The sequence below is a fragment of the Corvus cornix genome, chromosome Z, assembly GCF_000738735.6.
Source record: "Corvus cornix cornix isolate S_Up_H32 chromosome Z, ASM73873v5, whole genome shotgun sequence".
NCBI classification, from domain to species: Eukaryota; Metazoa; Chordata; class Aves; order Passeriformes; family Corvidae; genus Corvus; species Corvus cornix.
The window spans coordinates 9,257,375-9,274,615 of NC_046357.1; the positions used below are offsets into that span (position 1 = coordinate 9,257,375).

At 38.0% G+C, this 17,241-nt stretch overlaps 1 protein-coding gene across 1 annotated transcript in view; it reads left to right on the top strand.

The window, feature by feature from the left end:
• The window catches only part of HCN1 (hyperpolarization activated cyclic nucleotide gated potassium channel 1), a 203,663-nt gene that overhangs the window by 168,193 nt on the left and 18,229 nt on the right, over positions 1 to 17,241 (top strand). Inside the window, exon 6 of the mRNA XM_039567357.1 lies at positions 12,937 to 13,177. Within this exon, the coding sequence (XP_039423291.1) occupies positions 12,937 to 13,177 (241 nt within the window). The remainder of the gene's footprint in view (positions 1 to 12,936; positions 13,178 to 17,241) is intronic.

Sequence of the window (17,241 nt, forward strand, 5' to 3'; positions counted from 1 at the left end):
ATGTGCCACTGTCTATGAAAGTCACCCCAAATAAAGAATAAAGATTAGAGTTGTGACTCACTGCCAGCAAGAGGACATAAATATGCCATGGACTGTTTGATGGAGAAGCAATATGTGCCAATTTTTATGCACTCAGTTGCACATAATGGTAGTAACAGCATACAGAAGGGTACGCAGCACTTCCCATGCATAAATCTGGAGCTGCCTTCTAAAAGCATGTGATCTTAAAGACAAGGAGAGCAAAAAACAACGGAGCACAAAATCTGTTCTGAATACACATTTATGAACTTAATTTCCAGTTGGTACACCGATGATTTAGGAAGGTGAATCTAGTTAAAGCTATGGGAGATAATGCAAGTTAAATTCTGCACTTCAAGGCAATGCTAAATCATTGTTTTACTTTCATGTTAGCCAAAAAAAAGTTGTACATTACTTTGAAACCTGTATAAAACTCTGTCTAATCTGTGCTTTTGTATTGTTGCTGTTATCTAGAAAATGCAATAAGCAAATACTTTAAATCTTTCCTCCAGGAATTGTCTTGCAGGTAAGTCAAATTTGAAATACTGAAATTTTTTTGGTACCTGAAAAATCTGGAGTCTCCTCTACAGGCCCAAAAGAATATTTTGAAAGTTCAGTCTCTTTTGGTGAAGAATTTTTTATGTAAGGGATTAAATGGAAATGGAAATTGAATTTAAAATTTTGAAATTATTATAAATTGACAGATAATGAAATATAGCATAGATATGGATGTACAAGGTGTTGAATTACACTTGTTTCATTTAAAGTGTCTAACACTGAAAGAACTTAATAAGTGATACTTCTAGTGATTAATGAGAGTCTCAGAGATGAGTGAAATTAAAAGTTGGTGCAAAATGTGGAGTCTGACACTGTGAGTACAGGTACAGACTTCCTGGTAGCTCCTGGACTGAGTTCAAGGCAATATTTTTATCTGTCTCCACTCCCTCTTTCATGGTACCTTTGTACAGTCCTGGCTCACTGGCAGCACCGGATCTTAAGCCAGCCGTGGTAGTAGTAGAGCACTGACAAGCAAGGAATTCCCTGAAAAGGATTTTAATCTCCTAGCTTGTTCTGTGGAGATGATGTTAATTTTCTTCTCAATAAATCCATTTTTCTTTTCCCTCACTTGTGAAAAGAAAAAAAGTCTGTGTTTGGTTGAAAGGATATTAATGAGGTGCCCTAAAACACAAACAGTTGCAAGTTTATGACCTGATCGTTGCATGTTTGTGCACTCACTGTAGTACATTTGAAGCAATGGATGATACCTTGATTGAAGACTAAAATATTTTGTGGATAAAATAAATATCTGTGCGGCAAATACATTAATTTAAAGAAAAGCCACATTCTTTGTAATTTGCAGTTTTCACTTTAGCCTGTATGGCCATCACTGGGTAACTGTGCAACTGAAAACTATTATCTTTGTGATCTCATGAATATCCCTTACATGTATTAAAAAATTAAATTTACTTCATAATGAGGATTTTTTCTTTTACTAAATTGAAAATCAGGAAGCAATTATGTATTTGTGTCTATTCAAAAAGTAAGAAAAAAACAGAATTATTGAGAAACATTTGAAAAATTTGCATTATGCTGATGCCTTTTCCTACTCTTAAAATCAAGAGTCAAACACAGTTAGAAGGGAAAAAGGGATTTTGATTTGGTATTTATTTTAAGGATCCTTAGGTGCACTATGTCCAGGTCGAATGCACCGAAATGCACACCACAATGCACCCCCAAAAAATCTAGTATAACACTATAGATCTTACTAATTAGCATATCCATCAAAGATTCCCCAATGAGAGGCTTGAATGAGCCCCCCTCCCCAAGGAACCTTCTCCTGGCTCGTTCTATCTTAGTTTACAGAACGTGATCTGGAGAGGATCTTGGGGTCTGGGGCACACTGATCCCTAGCTACGAAGCTTCTAAAATGTTTAGTCTCCTAGCTGAACAAACGAGTCCAAGAATGTAGGCAAAAAGCACTAGGAATACAGAAGCTGTAAAAAGGTATAACAGGGGTATAAAAGAAAAGGCAAAAAATCTTCATGGCATCAGTGCTGTGGGAGTTATTATTTGGGAAATACAGCTAATACAGATATCCACAGTCCCCAAAACAAAAATCCAGCAACTGGATGTACCAATCATTGCCACACCTTGAATAAACACTTGTGTATTTATGAAAATATGAGTTTTCACAATCATCCATATTTCACCAAGCAGGGTTGGAAATTAAATAGTTCACGCTTTTTAACACCTGGCAGAAAAGACATTCACTACTTACAGGAAGAGAAATGCTGTCTGTATTGTGTGTGGACAGCTTAATATATATAACAGACCTTGAAGGGAATAAAGAGGCAAAGACATCTGTAGAGAGGCAGAAATGGAGGCATAGGTTGCTTGTTTTGTCATTCTCTAACACCACATACGTTCTTCATAATATTGATACTTAGAGCAATGGGACAAACTTAGAATTGTGAGAAAGAGGTTAATACCCTTCCTGAGCCATTATTTAAAGTTCATGGCTGACCTATTTTTAGGCCACCATGTGAGAAGATGTTCACTGAAAATAGATACAGATCATGTGTCCTTGCAGAATATAGAACATCAGGACATTTCATTTCCAAAGAACATAATTGGGACTCAGAGCAGAATCTTCTTTCCTCTTACCTCTTTGCTTGGAGATTATAACTTGGGTTATACAAGCACACACTCTTACGTGAGTTGTATCACCCTCTAAATAAGATAACTAAATCTAATTTGAAATACAGCTCTAATGGGACACATTAATTAGTTACACTTCCATTTTTTTTTTCATTTAATGTACAAATATGTACATCTCTAGACATATAGGTATGTCCATGTACACATTTAAATACACATGTGGGAGAGCATATATATATATATACATACATACACACACATATATATATACATGCAAATATGTGTCCAAGATGTCCATGTGAGAAGAATGCTGTATAAAACTCTTTTGATATCTTTGCATGGTACTGAGTGCATATGTTGCATCAGGTACTCTGATATGGTCTCTGTTTCTACTGTTGCCATATATCTCAGCACATACTTCTTATGCCACCAGACTATATTTATAATATATTACCTTAAAATGAACTGTATTTACAAGGGGTTTAGGGGTCCTCCTATGATATAAAATCAATATAGACAAATTTATATATAAAGGTAGAGATTAAGATATAGTCATTTGAAGAACTTTCTGAATAAATTATAGGAATGTATTTCTTACAGAAATAAACCTCAGCCTATGTTTAATTCACTAAGTGAGCAATTTAATTATACATATATATAATTTAATTAAATGATATTAATAGTTAAATAAATTTTAAACTTTGGGAAAGCAGGTGAACTGAAGTTGTTTTGAAAAAGAATATTAAAATGATGTAAAGAACTGCATCCCATGGCCGCCTGGGCTCATGCACAGATGCCAGTGGTGGTTCCTGAGTGCCCTGCTGGCATCAGGCCCCTTTGCTTTTAGTGCATGTCCAGCCCTGGAGGGGAAGCACAGCAGAAGTATTTAAGGCCTCAGTGGTGGTATTCAGAGAGCAAACAGAGCAGCAGTAGTAAATGTGGAGAGCAGAAGGCTGTAGGTATCTCACCTGGTTTCTTGTTTATTATTTACATAGCTGCTTCTTCTTCATGTTCTATAGAATAAGACTTTTCAGGATGTACAAATGGTGAGAATGTCCTAGTGCATCCTTGATCTGTCAAGTATTGACTGTGATTTGGGTCCTAGTTGTAAAGTGACGCTTTGTAACTCTGATGCCATGCCATTATTTAGTGTGTTTGCCTACTGGATGTTTAAAGTCTGATGCATTACTTTTACTCTAGCTGTTATTACTAATACACATTGACTAGTCTGCGCCTGCCAGTTTGCCTTCTCTTTGCTCCACATGATCTGCTATTGAGGCTGTTTTTGCTGTCACCATTTGCACTCCTCAGAATTTTTTCCACTTTTTACAACTCCCTTGCCATTTATTCATCTCCTTGCCCTGCAGCTACCAACATTAGCCAAAGTCGTACTCTCAAGCAAATTCTGTCTTAAGGGCTGTCTGGCTGACACTCTACTGAATTATTCCCAGAAATTTCATTTTTATGACCTGCTGATAACTTTTCTGGAGCCAGCTCTCCATGTCTCACCCATACAACTGAGCATCATCCTCATTTCACTGTAAACCAGGGCTCTAAAACCAGCACTTTCAGTATTTTTCTACTTCTGCATGCTTGGGCTCTGGAGCAGCGGCCTGAATGTGGGTCATGGGCTTCTTACACCTGTATTGTAAGCTGCTATTCACAACATAAGATCACTGAGCCTTTGCACCTGATCCCACTCCAGCATCCTTGTCAGTTGTTTCCTTTAGAAGGCAAATTCAAATGGTATTACAATTATCTTGTCCCAGTTCCCATTGCAAAGCAGTGACGAAGGCTGAGTCAGAATTAGAAAGGGATTGTGCGTCCTCCTTATCTTTCTTTTTATATCCCTCTGTTATATATAAATGTGTACATCTATAGCTGGCATTGTAAATATTCTAGCTCATACACACATAGGCATCCAGGGTCCTGTAACACATTTTCCTAAGAAGTCTAAATAATTCTCATTCATTACAAAAGCTCTTTCTTACCACTTCAAAATGGGGAATATACGCTGTCCAATAATGTCTAAATTTTCTGTGTTAGGTATAAGTTAAGAGAGTGATGTTTCTCCCACATAATGTAGAGTAGGCCTTCATTAAATAGTTACAAATCAAATTAGATGCAAAATGAAATGTACTTAAAAACACTAAGCATAATTTCAGTGTGGCTATTTCAAGCTCAGCTAACTGGGATTTATCCAGTATAATCAGTAAGATTTAATTTAAGCCAATTAATAAATTTATAGAGAGAGCCTTCGAACCAATGGGCTTTTAGTTCATAATAAGAAGAGTAAGTGTTAACCTAGCAATTAACAAGATAGCAGTATTTCTCATCCAGAGCTGCTCAAGAGCTGTAAAATAACTCACTGAACAAATCACCACTGATTTTTAAATAACTGTTTTCCTGGTTGTTCCTCCTATTGTGTCAACTAAACCATACGCATAGGGTGTAGATAAAGCACATTCTCTTTGAGAACTTTATTCTTGCTTAGTTTTGGCCATTTGGATTGCAGTACATGGGGGACAGAAGAAGGGAAGAGAGGACAAAGAGGGAGAGGTGGAATGGCAGAAGGAATTCCTTGCCTGTTTCAGAGCACACAATAATTCTCCATGGAAGCATTCACAGCTTCAGTTTCTGATCTTGATCAAAGAAGTGCAAATCAGAAATAACACAAAAATTTTTATTCAAACCATAGCTTTCCATTTCTTCTATATTTTTCCACCACCTAGTTCTTTGTTTCATACTTTGTTTTAGTCCCCAGTCATCCCCCATAGCTTCAAACACAGATTTCTTCTTCCCTGCATTCAGCCACAAGTTATTCTATTCATGGCCTTCCCTTTCTCAAGTGAGAGAAACTCTTCAGGCTGTCCTGCATTCAAACTGACATGTTTTACACAATAAAGCACCCCAATCAATATATTTTACCTAATAATTCACACAGATGTAACTCAGGCTGTCTTTGTGAAACTCCACTGTCTCCTCTTTTTCTTTCTCTCAAACACAATTACTGTCCCTTGCTATCAGGTGAATCAAGCACTGTGCTGAGAATAGCAGCACTCCTTCCAGCACTATACTAAAACAAAACCCTTTTTCTTCTGGCTATCAGGTGAAATCTCACTGACTTTGGTGGATATAAGAGGTAGTCTTCATTGAGCAAAGCTGTAAGTAGCAATTGAACTGGGTTTTTTGGAGGATGTAGTATTAAAATATAGTAGCTGCCACACTGATGATATACAAGGTCAACCATGTATTGATTGGTGATGGCAGGTGGAGTTTCAGTACAAATCTTCAGTAGTGAAAATGGTTTCCAGAACTAGCAGTGCACCAGCTGGAGGAGGTGACTGGAGGCTCCATAGACAGTGGAAAAGCAGTGCTGCAGTAGATACTAACCTGTGAGCAAGCAGACTGGACTAAGTTTTGTGATTATTAGCAAAACTTTTCTCCTCTTAATCACTGAAAGTGACGTTTAGAAAAACATGAAGTGTGCTTCATTGTCAAGCAAACATGATGTCCAACTCATGCCATTCTTCCGTGTACTAACACAAAGTATGGATAATCATGTGGATACCAATAGGATATCGGTGCTGATAGTATTTTTTCAACTTCACAACTCTTAGGATTAATTTTCTGCTAAAGTTTTAAAGTACATGTTTAAATCTGTATTCCCATTGGCATAATGGGCAACTTCTATATTTAAAATGCCCGCTAAACAAAGATTTCAGCCTTAATTGTCCCCTGCCCAAGATATTATTTTTTAAATACTGTATAGGATTAGCAAATATAACACTCCAGTGTACACACACACAAATGGGAATGAAGATATTTAGTTACTCAGGGGCAGAAAACTGAAATAGTGATTCTTAAATACTTTGGCAAATTGCAGTTTATTTGTTCAGTTAGTAAGAGTCCCTACAGCAACTGCCGTTGTGGTATAGCAGTAATTCCAAATTACCTTCTGTAATAAACTATGGGTGTTTTTTCCAAAAAGCATGCATTGAGAAAATTCATTCAGCAGAAGTTCAAAGGGTAAAACCTTCAAGAAGCAGAGACTGGTCAGCTGGCGCAAACTTTAAATACTTATCTGAATTATCAGGACTTCTCAGGGTTTTGAAATTAGACTGGCTATCTCTCTTTTACAGACTGCCCTAAAACATTCTGTATTGCTGCTCCCATTTTAAAGCCTCTCGTCCTTCTCCCAGCTGGAAAACAAACTTAAGTAGCACTGAACATTTCAGAACATTGAAGAAGATGAAAGCTAAATTCTGTTTTAAAATAGTTACAGAATGATAAGCAGTTGGATGAATGAAAGAGTGGATAGATAGTGGCTTTTTTCTTTCTTTTTCTCTTTTTTAATCTTCTAAATATAATGGACAATCCAAAGAGGAGCTTGAGATGCACAGAACTGCTTTCTCTTTAAGCTCCATTAAATCAATTAAGAAACTGGGGAAAAGATGGATATCCTTTGTCGGAATGACTTTATTGGAGGTTTGGTTGAGCCATATTGCCTCAAAAGGATTATTCTGTCTGCATTTGAATTTAATGCAATAATAATCCTGAAGCATAAAAAATGCATAGAAGGAGTTGAATAGAAAATTCTAATCAAGAAGGGAATGACAGAAAAGTATGCAGAAGGCCAACATTTAATCAACGAAGCCAAGAAAATATAATTGCTCAAATCTTTATCCCTTCTGATTGCAAATGCATAAAAAAAGATTCCTTTCTCTTAGGAGACAGCAGTACCAGCTACCATATGCTCTGTTTAGGGTTGACTTCTCTTAATCTGAGTTGAACAGAGCTAGACAGAAAAAACATCCCTGCTTTGACTCAGTCCTGTCAGTCCTGGTAGAATTGGAATTTATTTGTTTTGCTGCAAAGCCTGTGTTCCTTCCTTTATTTTTGCCTAAGTTTTTCTTACAGCTGGCTAGCAAATTTTCTGCATGTGGATAAGCTGTATCCAGGTATACTGTGGGTCTTGGGAACTGCAGGGCTTTGAAAATGTAAATAGACAGTCTGGTCACTGATTTTCAAGGCAATTAAGATCCCATGGACTCTCTTTGCCTTAGAGATCAGAGGATTTTTTCAGGTTTTGTGGCTTGTCTCTAGGTCAGATATGTTGGCTACCTCAGACCAGAGCATTCTTGGGCTTTAAAATATATAACCAAAGGGGCTAGACAGGGAGCTTTTCTAAAACAGACACAAGTAGTATCCAGCTATATTAACAGAATGACAAAATATCAAGTCCTGAAGAAGTCAGATATGTTGGCTACCTCAGACCAGAGCATTCTTGGGCTTTAAAATATATAACCAAAGGGGCTAGACAGGGAGCTTTTCTAAAGCAGACACAAGGAGTATCCAGCTATATTAACAGAATGACAAAATATCAAGTCCTGAAGAAGAAGGAATAGTGTTTCTTGACACAGCTCTAGACATACAATGCAAGAGTTACCATATTTTAAGTAAAATTTGAACAGAGTCTCTGTGTTGAAACTGATCAATGTAGTTGAAAAATGGAAAATTGTGGCAATCCCATTCAAAGAGAAAAAATGTACATAGTTGTTGTTACTTACATGAAAAGCCTCTGAGCAAAATTTATTTTTAAGTCACACTCTGTAGAGATGATTAAACAGAATGTGTCAAAGCAATTTGAATGATTTCAGGTGCACCACAAATTAAGAATATTGCATCCCATGGCCACATGTAGATTTTCTGGCATTTAACAAGTTGTTAGATAATGATGTAGTCATTCCCTCAGTGGGGTACTAATCCTAGTCCTCCTGACTGCCTGCTGTCATAAAACCTGTGAGAACTTAGTATCAGTGAGATGTCTCCTTTCTGCCAAACTTGACTATAATTGACCAATGGGTTAAAAAATTACAGGAAATCATGAACAAGTACAGAATATAGCTCCTTAAAACTGGGTTTAAATATATCTAACCTGATCAAACAGCCCCAAATCCCCAAATATAATGCTTTTTTCTATAGTTCTCTCTTAATGGTGGTTTAGTAATTTTTAATTTGTGAGTTATTTCTAAGAGAAAAAATAGTTTTCTCAGTAAAGTGATTTCTTCCTTTCAATGATCAGGAAATTAAGACTAATTTAGTTTTGCATCCTTTGAAAGCAAAATGTAAAGGAGAAAACTCAGAAAAAAAGTGCATTGTTACAGTTACACACTAAATTTTTGCAATAATATGTAAAAGTGACCAAACAAAGCTAAGCTATTTTTCTAAATGCCCTACACATAAGAAGAATACAGTTTGTAGACGGAGGTAGTAGCTTTTATTAGCTCAACTAAATTACTGAGAAAAAGTAAAGAACTTTTCAGGCATACAGCTCTTTCAAGAACTTTTCCTTCTTTAAAGCAACAGGATTTTCCAGTCAGTCTAACTAAAAGCACTACATACATCTAAAAATATTCTGGAAAAGAGATCCTATAAACTTGTAGAGATGCCATCAGAGAATCCCAGTCACAGCTGGGACAGCCTAGTGACTGCTTCTATAATATCTTGAGATGCTTCAGAGCAGCCATCAAGAAATATTGAACCCACACAAAATGATAATATCTGACACTTTAACATCAGTTTGAAAAAATATCCAGAAAGGTCAAGAGGAGTAATAAACCCAATATAGTACAAAGGAGCAGAAGCCAGTGTAATTACCTAACCAATCTCCTATATAAAGCAGACCATTGCACCTCTGAGTTAATTCTTGTGTAAGAGACCAGCAACTGGAATAGATCGACACTTGTTCCATGTAGGTCTGAATCATTCTTGCTCTTTAACTATTTCAGCTACATAATGCACTCCTAATCCCTTCCTCAAGCTTCATTTGGTATTTTCTTCCCTGATTCTTTTCTCAGGTTTCATTTGGTATTTTCTTCAGATAGAGGTGAGACAAAATCTCATTTAATTAAGATATCATATTGGGCAGCATAGTCTGGTTCCAGCCTAGCTCCAAAGAATTAAAAGAAAAATATGAGTGAAAGAATTAAAAGAAAAATGAGTGAAAGAATTAAAAGAAAAATTTGAGTAAAAGGTTTTTCTCTGTACAAAATGTCAACTCTTAATTTGTCAGCTTGTTCTTTTGTTACCTCTCTTTTAAAACACAGAACTTTTTCTCCTAGTACTTTCTGAGTTACATAAAAACACTTTCATAATCTTTACTGTTTCTTTCTCCCCAGGATGATATTTAAAGTAATACACAAGAACCTGAAATTGCAGAACTGCCTGTAATTAAGACTTAGGGAAATATATTTTACTTGCTTTGAATGATCTCATATTTAAATAAAAGAACACTTTAAAGAAAAACAAAACACTTAAAAATGACACATTTCTTTCTCCCTCAGTAATTTTCCACCTTCTAACATCTTAAATAAGGCAAGTTTGTACTTTAGCACAAACTTTCACAGAAAACTAATCAACAAAATGAATGCATTACTAGGAATAACAGCTGAAATTACCACAGCAGGGTGGTTTTGTAGCTATGTTGGTACCTTCATTAGGCAACTCAGACTGAGCAGGATAATGTGTGTGTATACACGGGTATATCCAGATACAGATTACATAATGTGCGAGAAAGGTGGGAAGAAGATTGATCCGTAAGAGGACATGAAATTCCAAGTGTGAACATCCTCTTTTGAGGATGTGTTTTGTTGGGATTCCACAGATGAGATGAATTCCTTTCTGCGTTGGCAGGACTGGGTCTGCACAAAGGAGTCATCTAGGTCTGAATTCTCCCTTCTCTGCATGTCTTGGTCTCTCCTATCATACTATTAACGATATGTTACAGATAACTTTGCGCTTTTTTTCCGATTTCCCTTTTGTTTACTTCACCTGCCCTACTTCTCAGCTTTCACTCCAGACACCTATTTTCCAAGTTTTGTGTTCCTGTGTTCTCATGTTTCAGCAGTTTCCATTTCTCATTTTGTTTTTAAAGTCAAGCTTCCTGCCTTCTTTTTTCCTGTCTGTTTTTTTCTAGGTCTTTGTGTTCCTTCTTTTTGTTTTCCTCCCATTCTCTCTTTCATAGTACTACTCCACCTAAGTCTATTTTACTCTTTCTTCCTAATCTTGACTGGAGTTGAACTTTCTACTCTCCCAGCCTTTTCTGTGCTTCCCCACCAGCTTCTATATAATTTCCAGTCAATTTTTGCTTTCTTTAGTAATTTCCTTTCTCTCCCTCCTGGGCATGCAAGACAAGCTATTCACTTTCAGAACCAGGAAACAAGCAGCAAGCCTACTGAAAAGTCCCTGAGCAAGACAAGACAAGTAATAGTTATTGCCAGCATCAGTGGAGATGGCAGCAAGGCAGTCTCACAGGGAGCAGAGGATGTAGTCTGGGGCTCCTCATGGGATACCACTGTACTGCTAGCAGTGGGGGAAGCAAATAACTTTCCTTTGGGAGGGAGGTGATGGCTGGAGCTTTACTAAGAAATGGAGAGTTTAAAAAAGAAGGAAAACAAGCTTCTCATGCTTTAGAAAGACATCCAGTTGGAATCTCATTGTGATATTTATTGCATCATAAAAAAATATACTTAGAGGGTGTTTTTGGATTACCCCTCTTGACTTTCTGACTCAGCAGTATTCACAGATTTGAATGTCACCTATCTGGCAGTTCATAAATTGCAGTGCTGTTACTTGAGATAATGTTTAGATTCAGGCAAACAGAAGGTATCTTGCATAAAATTTACTATGTGTTTTTACAAGGGGGACTACTTTGTGGGGTGCCTGGTGAGACATTTTGTTCCAATTTACTTTTCTAAGTCCCACTAGATTTATTTGGAAAGGATGCTCAGGGAAAGGTGGTTGTTCCTTCACTCTCTTCGCTCTTCATGCACTTGCTTGTTAATTGCTTCAGTAGCAAATGGCTTCCCTTCAGAGGGGGATTCCCCTTCTTTCCCAGATTCAAGGGAACTGATTTGAAGAACCCAATATGGTTTTGTTGCTTGTGGTGTGAAATTACCTGAACTTCCCCATCCTGTCTACAAGCAGGATATTACATTTTGGGACTGGCAGAGGAAAAGTATTTGTCTGATCTGTGGATAAGCATATCCGAGCTTCATGCTCAGAGAGTTGTCTGCATGGCACATATGAGATATATGAGACAGCAGATGTATATGAAGTTGAAAAAGGCCCTTCCAGAAGGAATGCAGTCAAGGGAGTGAGAGCACTGGTAGGTGGAATGTCTCCTTTACATCAATCTTGAAGCCTTGGATTAGTGTAAGAAATGCTAGGGGTACTCCACTGACAATAAAGGCATATTTAGTTTTGCGAAGCAGTTAGGTGACTGCTGGCTGTATTTTTCTTTTATTTGCTCTGTTTGCATTTGTATACAGATGATTATATTTGCTCTTCCTGTCATGTTGAGTTTGCTACCTCAGTAGATGTTGCCTGCCTGAGCCCTCTCCATGAGTAATACTGATAAGTCTCACTTTTTCAATACAATGTTAAATCTGTAATGGCAACTGACCATGTTAATTTCCTAAGACAATGTAAGGTCTGCAAGAATGAGCTTGGAAATATTTCAGAAATTGTTCATAGGGTTTTGTTTTGTTTTGTTTTTATTTATTTAAAGCAAGTACGATACTTACAGCTCTTTTTGGTACTAATCTTTTCATGTAGATGTTCTCTGTAGGTGTGCTCTGTAAATGCAGTTTCTCCTTGGTAGGAGAAACCCTTAAGGCCCTAGAAAAATACTAGTGCTTTCTGCATATAGGGGTCTACTTTATGCATATCTCTTGGAAGGGCAGAAATGTATGTCTCTGTGTTTATAAAATGAATTAGAAACTGTGAAGGAAATTTTCCTGTTGATTTCAGTAACGTATATTTATATTATCACTGGATATGTTCAGAAAGATGTTACTGGTGCAATATTTGGGAAACACAGGGCTTGCATAACTTCATCGCTTAATATAGTTATTGCAACAGCCAATCTTGTTGTCAAGCAGTGTAACTCCTATTTAATTTTTATCTTTCTGTCATATTTTGCCCTTAAACTCCAATGGCAATAATAATAAATAACATGTGAAAAGTCACCAGAAGGAGACAACCTTTAACCTTAGAAATACAAGTCACACTGCACTTTTGTTTCACTAGAAACAGATGAAAATACATTCTAAAGTAAGCAGAGAGACACAGAAAAGTCCCAATATGAGCATAAAGAAATTCTTTGTAAGGAAAGCAGAAAGTTTTTTTTTTTTCAATGCCCATCATATTGTACATATTTATTGACCATTATTATCACGATGTTTCCTTCCCATTTAGGAGATTGTCAACTTCAATTGTCGGAAGCTGGTGGCTACAATGCCTCTTTTTGCTAATGCAGACCCAAATTTTGTGACTGCCATGCTAAGCAAACTGAGATTTGAGGTGTTCCAACCTGGAGATTATATTATCCGAGAAGGGGCTGTGGGTAAGAAGATGTATTTCATTCAACACGGTGTTGCTGGTGTCATCACCAAATCCAATAAGGAGCTGAAGCTGACAGATGGCTCTTACTTTGGAGGTGAGTAGGAAAAAATGAATGATAATACTGGAGTGAATGCACTAGAACAAAACATGTTCAGATAACAGACAAAAAGAGACTTCTGAGTAAGTCAGCTAAGAGTCATTTGCCTAGACAATTCAAACTGCAGTGAAGAGTTTGCAAAATATTTTTGAATAAAATATTCAGAGTCTGCTTACTGTTGTGAGGACAGCTATTAAAAATGCAGAATGACCTTCCAGAATTTTGAAGTTATCTTAAATTCAGAGCACTGTTATTTAATAGACAATATTTAAATAAAAATATAATTACAGTAATTTTACAGCTTTTGAAAGGAAAAATTGACAGAATTAGTATTTTTAAGAGAATACAATTTTTTGAGTCATAAATCTAAAGGTAAAAATCATAGTAAGGATTGCAAAATTACCAGTGAATAGAAGAGCATTATTTGCATGGGATATTTTGTAATTCATGAATATTTCAAGATGTTATTAGTGCTTTTTCACTGAATTCTAGCATACATCCATGTTTATCCTTCCAATATATACTATGAGAAATTGGACTTCCTATCTGACTAGGTAGATTTCTAATAGATGTATATTAATAAAAACCAGGCATTAATTTTAATCCTAATTAAATTAATCTGGTAATCCTAATGAAAAATGACTTTTTGCTTAGATGAAGGCATCTGAATATTTATATTTCAATGAAAGCAATTGCTTTTCTTACATATAATAATTGATGATATAAAATAGTTGTTCCCTGTGACTGTAAATTGTCTTTGTGCAATAGAATAGGTGTCTGCTTCCATAAGCAGCAGAAAGGCTGGTTTTCCGAAGCTGCTTGAATATCTGTGTGTGTACCACTGCTGCCCATGAGACTTGCAGTTAGCTGGTCATTGTATTAATTTGCTGTTTAATTCTGTCAATGATCCCACAGCTGACCTGAACGCCTTTTAGAAAATGCTCAATTGTAAGCCTAATCAGTGCCATTTAGTTGGTATACAGAAGGGGGAGGCCAAGAAAAGTGAATTTGGCTCAATGTTTGAATTGGGCTACAGAGTTACTTAACTAATCCCATTTTAGAATAATGTGCTAAAGCAATTGCTCCTGATCCGGCCCACAGACCTTGTCACTCTGAAGTAGCCTCTGCAAGGTGATTTGTATCACCAGTATTTGTAGAAGTGCTTTGGTAAAGAGGTCTTGTGCTTACCCCACAGGATTAATCTGTAGATGCTGAAGACAGGAGATTAAGCAGAAAGAAAAGGTAAATGCTGAGGATGAAGAAACAGAGCAACCTTGGTCTTGGTCTTGGTCTCCTCTATGCTTAGCAGTGCCCTAGTTTATGAAAATGAGTTTGCAAGGGCCTGCATGCTGAATCTGGCCATAATACTCCTCTGAACCAGCAGAGGATAAGAGGAGATTGCACATGAAAGTATTTTACATAACTGTCAGCCTGTTGTTGCAGTGCAAACAACTATTTAGCTCATCCTGTTCATCTGCTGCCCTTCTTAACAGGAATGCAGACAAAAAAATAAGCTACTTGCAATATCCAGACACTACAAGAACTTATTACACTGCATACCAAAGCACTTTTGGCCATCCAAACTGTAGCTGGGATGAGACAGGTGTTGCAAAAATGGATGGTAATGTATCCAAAGCCTGACAGCTACTGGGGCAAATGGAAGGTAATAGCTGCTGCTGTAGCATGCAGGGGTGAGGAGAGGTGAGGAGGGGCAAGTGCACAGGGAGAGAGAAGCTGAGAAAGGAAATGCCCTAAGATCCAAAGTGGAGTGGTTCAGATCTGTTGTAGCAAAACACCATATATTGTGAATTTCCAGAAGTATGTTTCTAGCTCGGGAGAAGAAAAACCTATCTGGCTCAGAGAAGCTGTGGATGCCCTATCCATGGAAGTGTTTAAGGCTGGATTGGGCCCTGAGCAACATGATCTAGTGAAATGTCATCCCAGCCCATGGCAGGGGGGTTAGAACTAGATGATCTTTAAGGTCCCTTATAACTTAAACCATTCTATGATTTTATAATTCTATGACTGCAGCTGAAAAGAGAGGAAACAATCACCAAATTAGATATCTGTGAATTGAAAAGGTTTGGATTGTCAAAGCAGAAAATAAAAAATAGTTCAAACATGCTTATCTCTCTGGAGAATGCCCTCTTTCCCTGAAGTGTGTATCAGAATCTGAGTAAAGCTTCTTGACCAAAGCAGACATGAGAAATATTGCACAGTAATAAAATAATAAACTGGAAGAGCAAGGCCCCATTCAAATCCTAAGACAAATAACCACTTTTTTGCTTAATGGAGAGATGAGAAATCTGAGGTTGATGCTCTGTTTAAGATGATGCTACTTAAAACAACAGATCTGTATAGCTCCCAGGTCTGACACAATACATCAATATCAGCATTTGTGCTCCCAGAAGCAAGTAAAGGGCACACAGGTGACAGGGTGCCATGCCTAAACAGATGCTTTTTCAACTTCTGAATGTCTTATGATTTGAAAGTTCCTTGTCCCAGCTCAGAGATGCGAACTTCTGTCTTTCAGGTATGTCCCAGAGCTGAGTTACTTCGGGGCCTTGACTCTGGAGAGATTTGTAGGCTTACCTCCAGAACTCAGTGGAGGGTTTCACCAGTGTAGCGGGTTCGGTTTGTAACCAGGCAGAAACACCAATTTAGTGTAGTGGTTTGGTCCAAAATACTCATTACTGTTTACCTTCTGTGAGATAAGAATTAGGAGAAATGCAAAGCAGGCACCAAACTTGAAAGACTATAAAGAAGTTTATTAACAGACCTTAAAAAGAGGAAAAAAAAATTATACCACACCTTCAGAACACTTCTCCTCCCCCCACCTTTCTCCCTTCTCCCACTGACAATGTAAAAAGACAACACTTGAGATGTTCAGCCTGTTTACCACTTCCATAATAGCCTTGTTCAGTCCATTTAGGAAGAGGAGTCTCTCTTGCCCATGCTATGAAAACATTATCACAACGAGACAGCCACCCAGGTTGGTTCTCTGCTTGCATGTGAGTCCCTTCCCCCAACTTGCAGCTTTTCCCACAACTGCTTTTGAGGGTCCACTCTTGAATTACTGGGGTACAATTTTAAGGTTGAGCCGTTCAGAAACAAAAGTTCTCTTCACCCATCTCTGGGAGCATTTCATCTCTAAGAACAGAGGTCCTTCTCCTTTCCCTGGGAGCAAAGGGTCCTCCTCATCTTCATCTCTAGGACTATCTCTGGGAGCATCTCTACGAACTGAGGTCGTCTCCTTTTCCATTTGGAGCAAAAGTCCTCATCACTTCCATCTCTCCGTGTTCAAACTTCTCATGAAATTACAGCTGGTTCAGCATCTGCCTATCTCAGCACAGGTGCTTTTGCTCACAAGTACAAGTTGAACGCTCCATCCCCCATGCCTTCATGAAATTACAACGGGTACTCTGATATATCATAGCTTTACAACAGAATTTCAGCTTTAAGCATCTCCTCTTTCTTCTCCCTCAGGTTTTCAGCTCTTCACAGCACTAAAAGGGTTAATCTCACCCGGGCCTTGCAGCTGGAATTTCACTTATTGCTGTTGGTCACATGATCTTTTGTTGGACAGCGGTGCAGCTTCAGCTGAATCTTGGCCGCACTGGAGAGGGGGAGCCGGGCTGCTCCGTCTGCACAGAGCAGGGCTGGGGTGGGGGGGGCTGTTCCACAGGTGGAACAGGGCCCATCGGCTCCAGGATGGCCGTGGCCTGGCCCAAGCAGGGCCTCTGCTGGGCCCACTGGTCCCCGCATGGGGCCCGCAGCCACCTGTCCCAGCACCGGAAACAAGAGAGGGCTGGGGGGGGGAGGTTGTCCATTCTTAAGTGTGGATCACAGAGGCGGTCACAACTTTAAGTGGCTCAAAGAATTGTCCATATTCAAACTGGCCAGCTGATAGGTTCTGTCAGTTCACAGAGGAAGCTGTAAGCACCCCTTTGCAAGAACATCACTTCCGGGACTATGCTTGCTAACCCATGACAACCAGCATGCTGCCTTGGATTTGGAAAACATTTCTCAAACTCTTAATATGTAAAATATTTCTGTGCTAA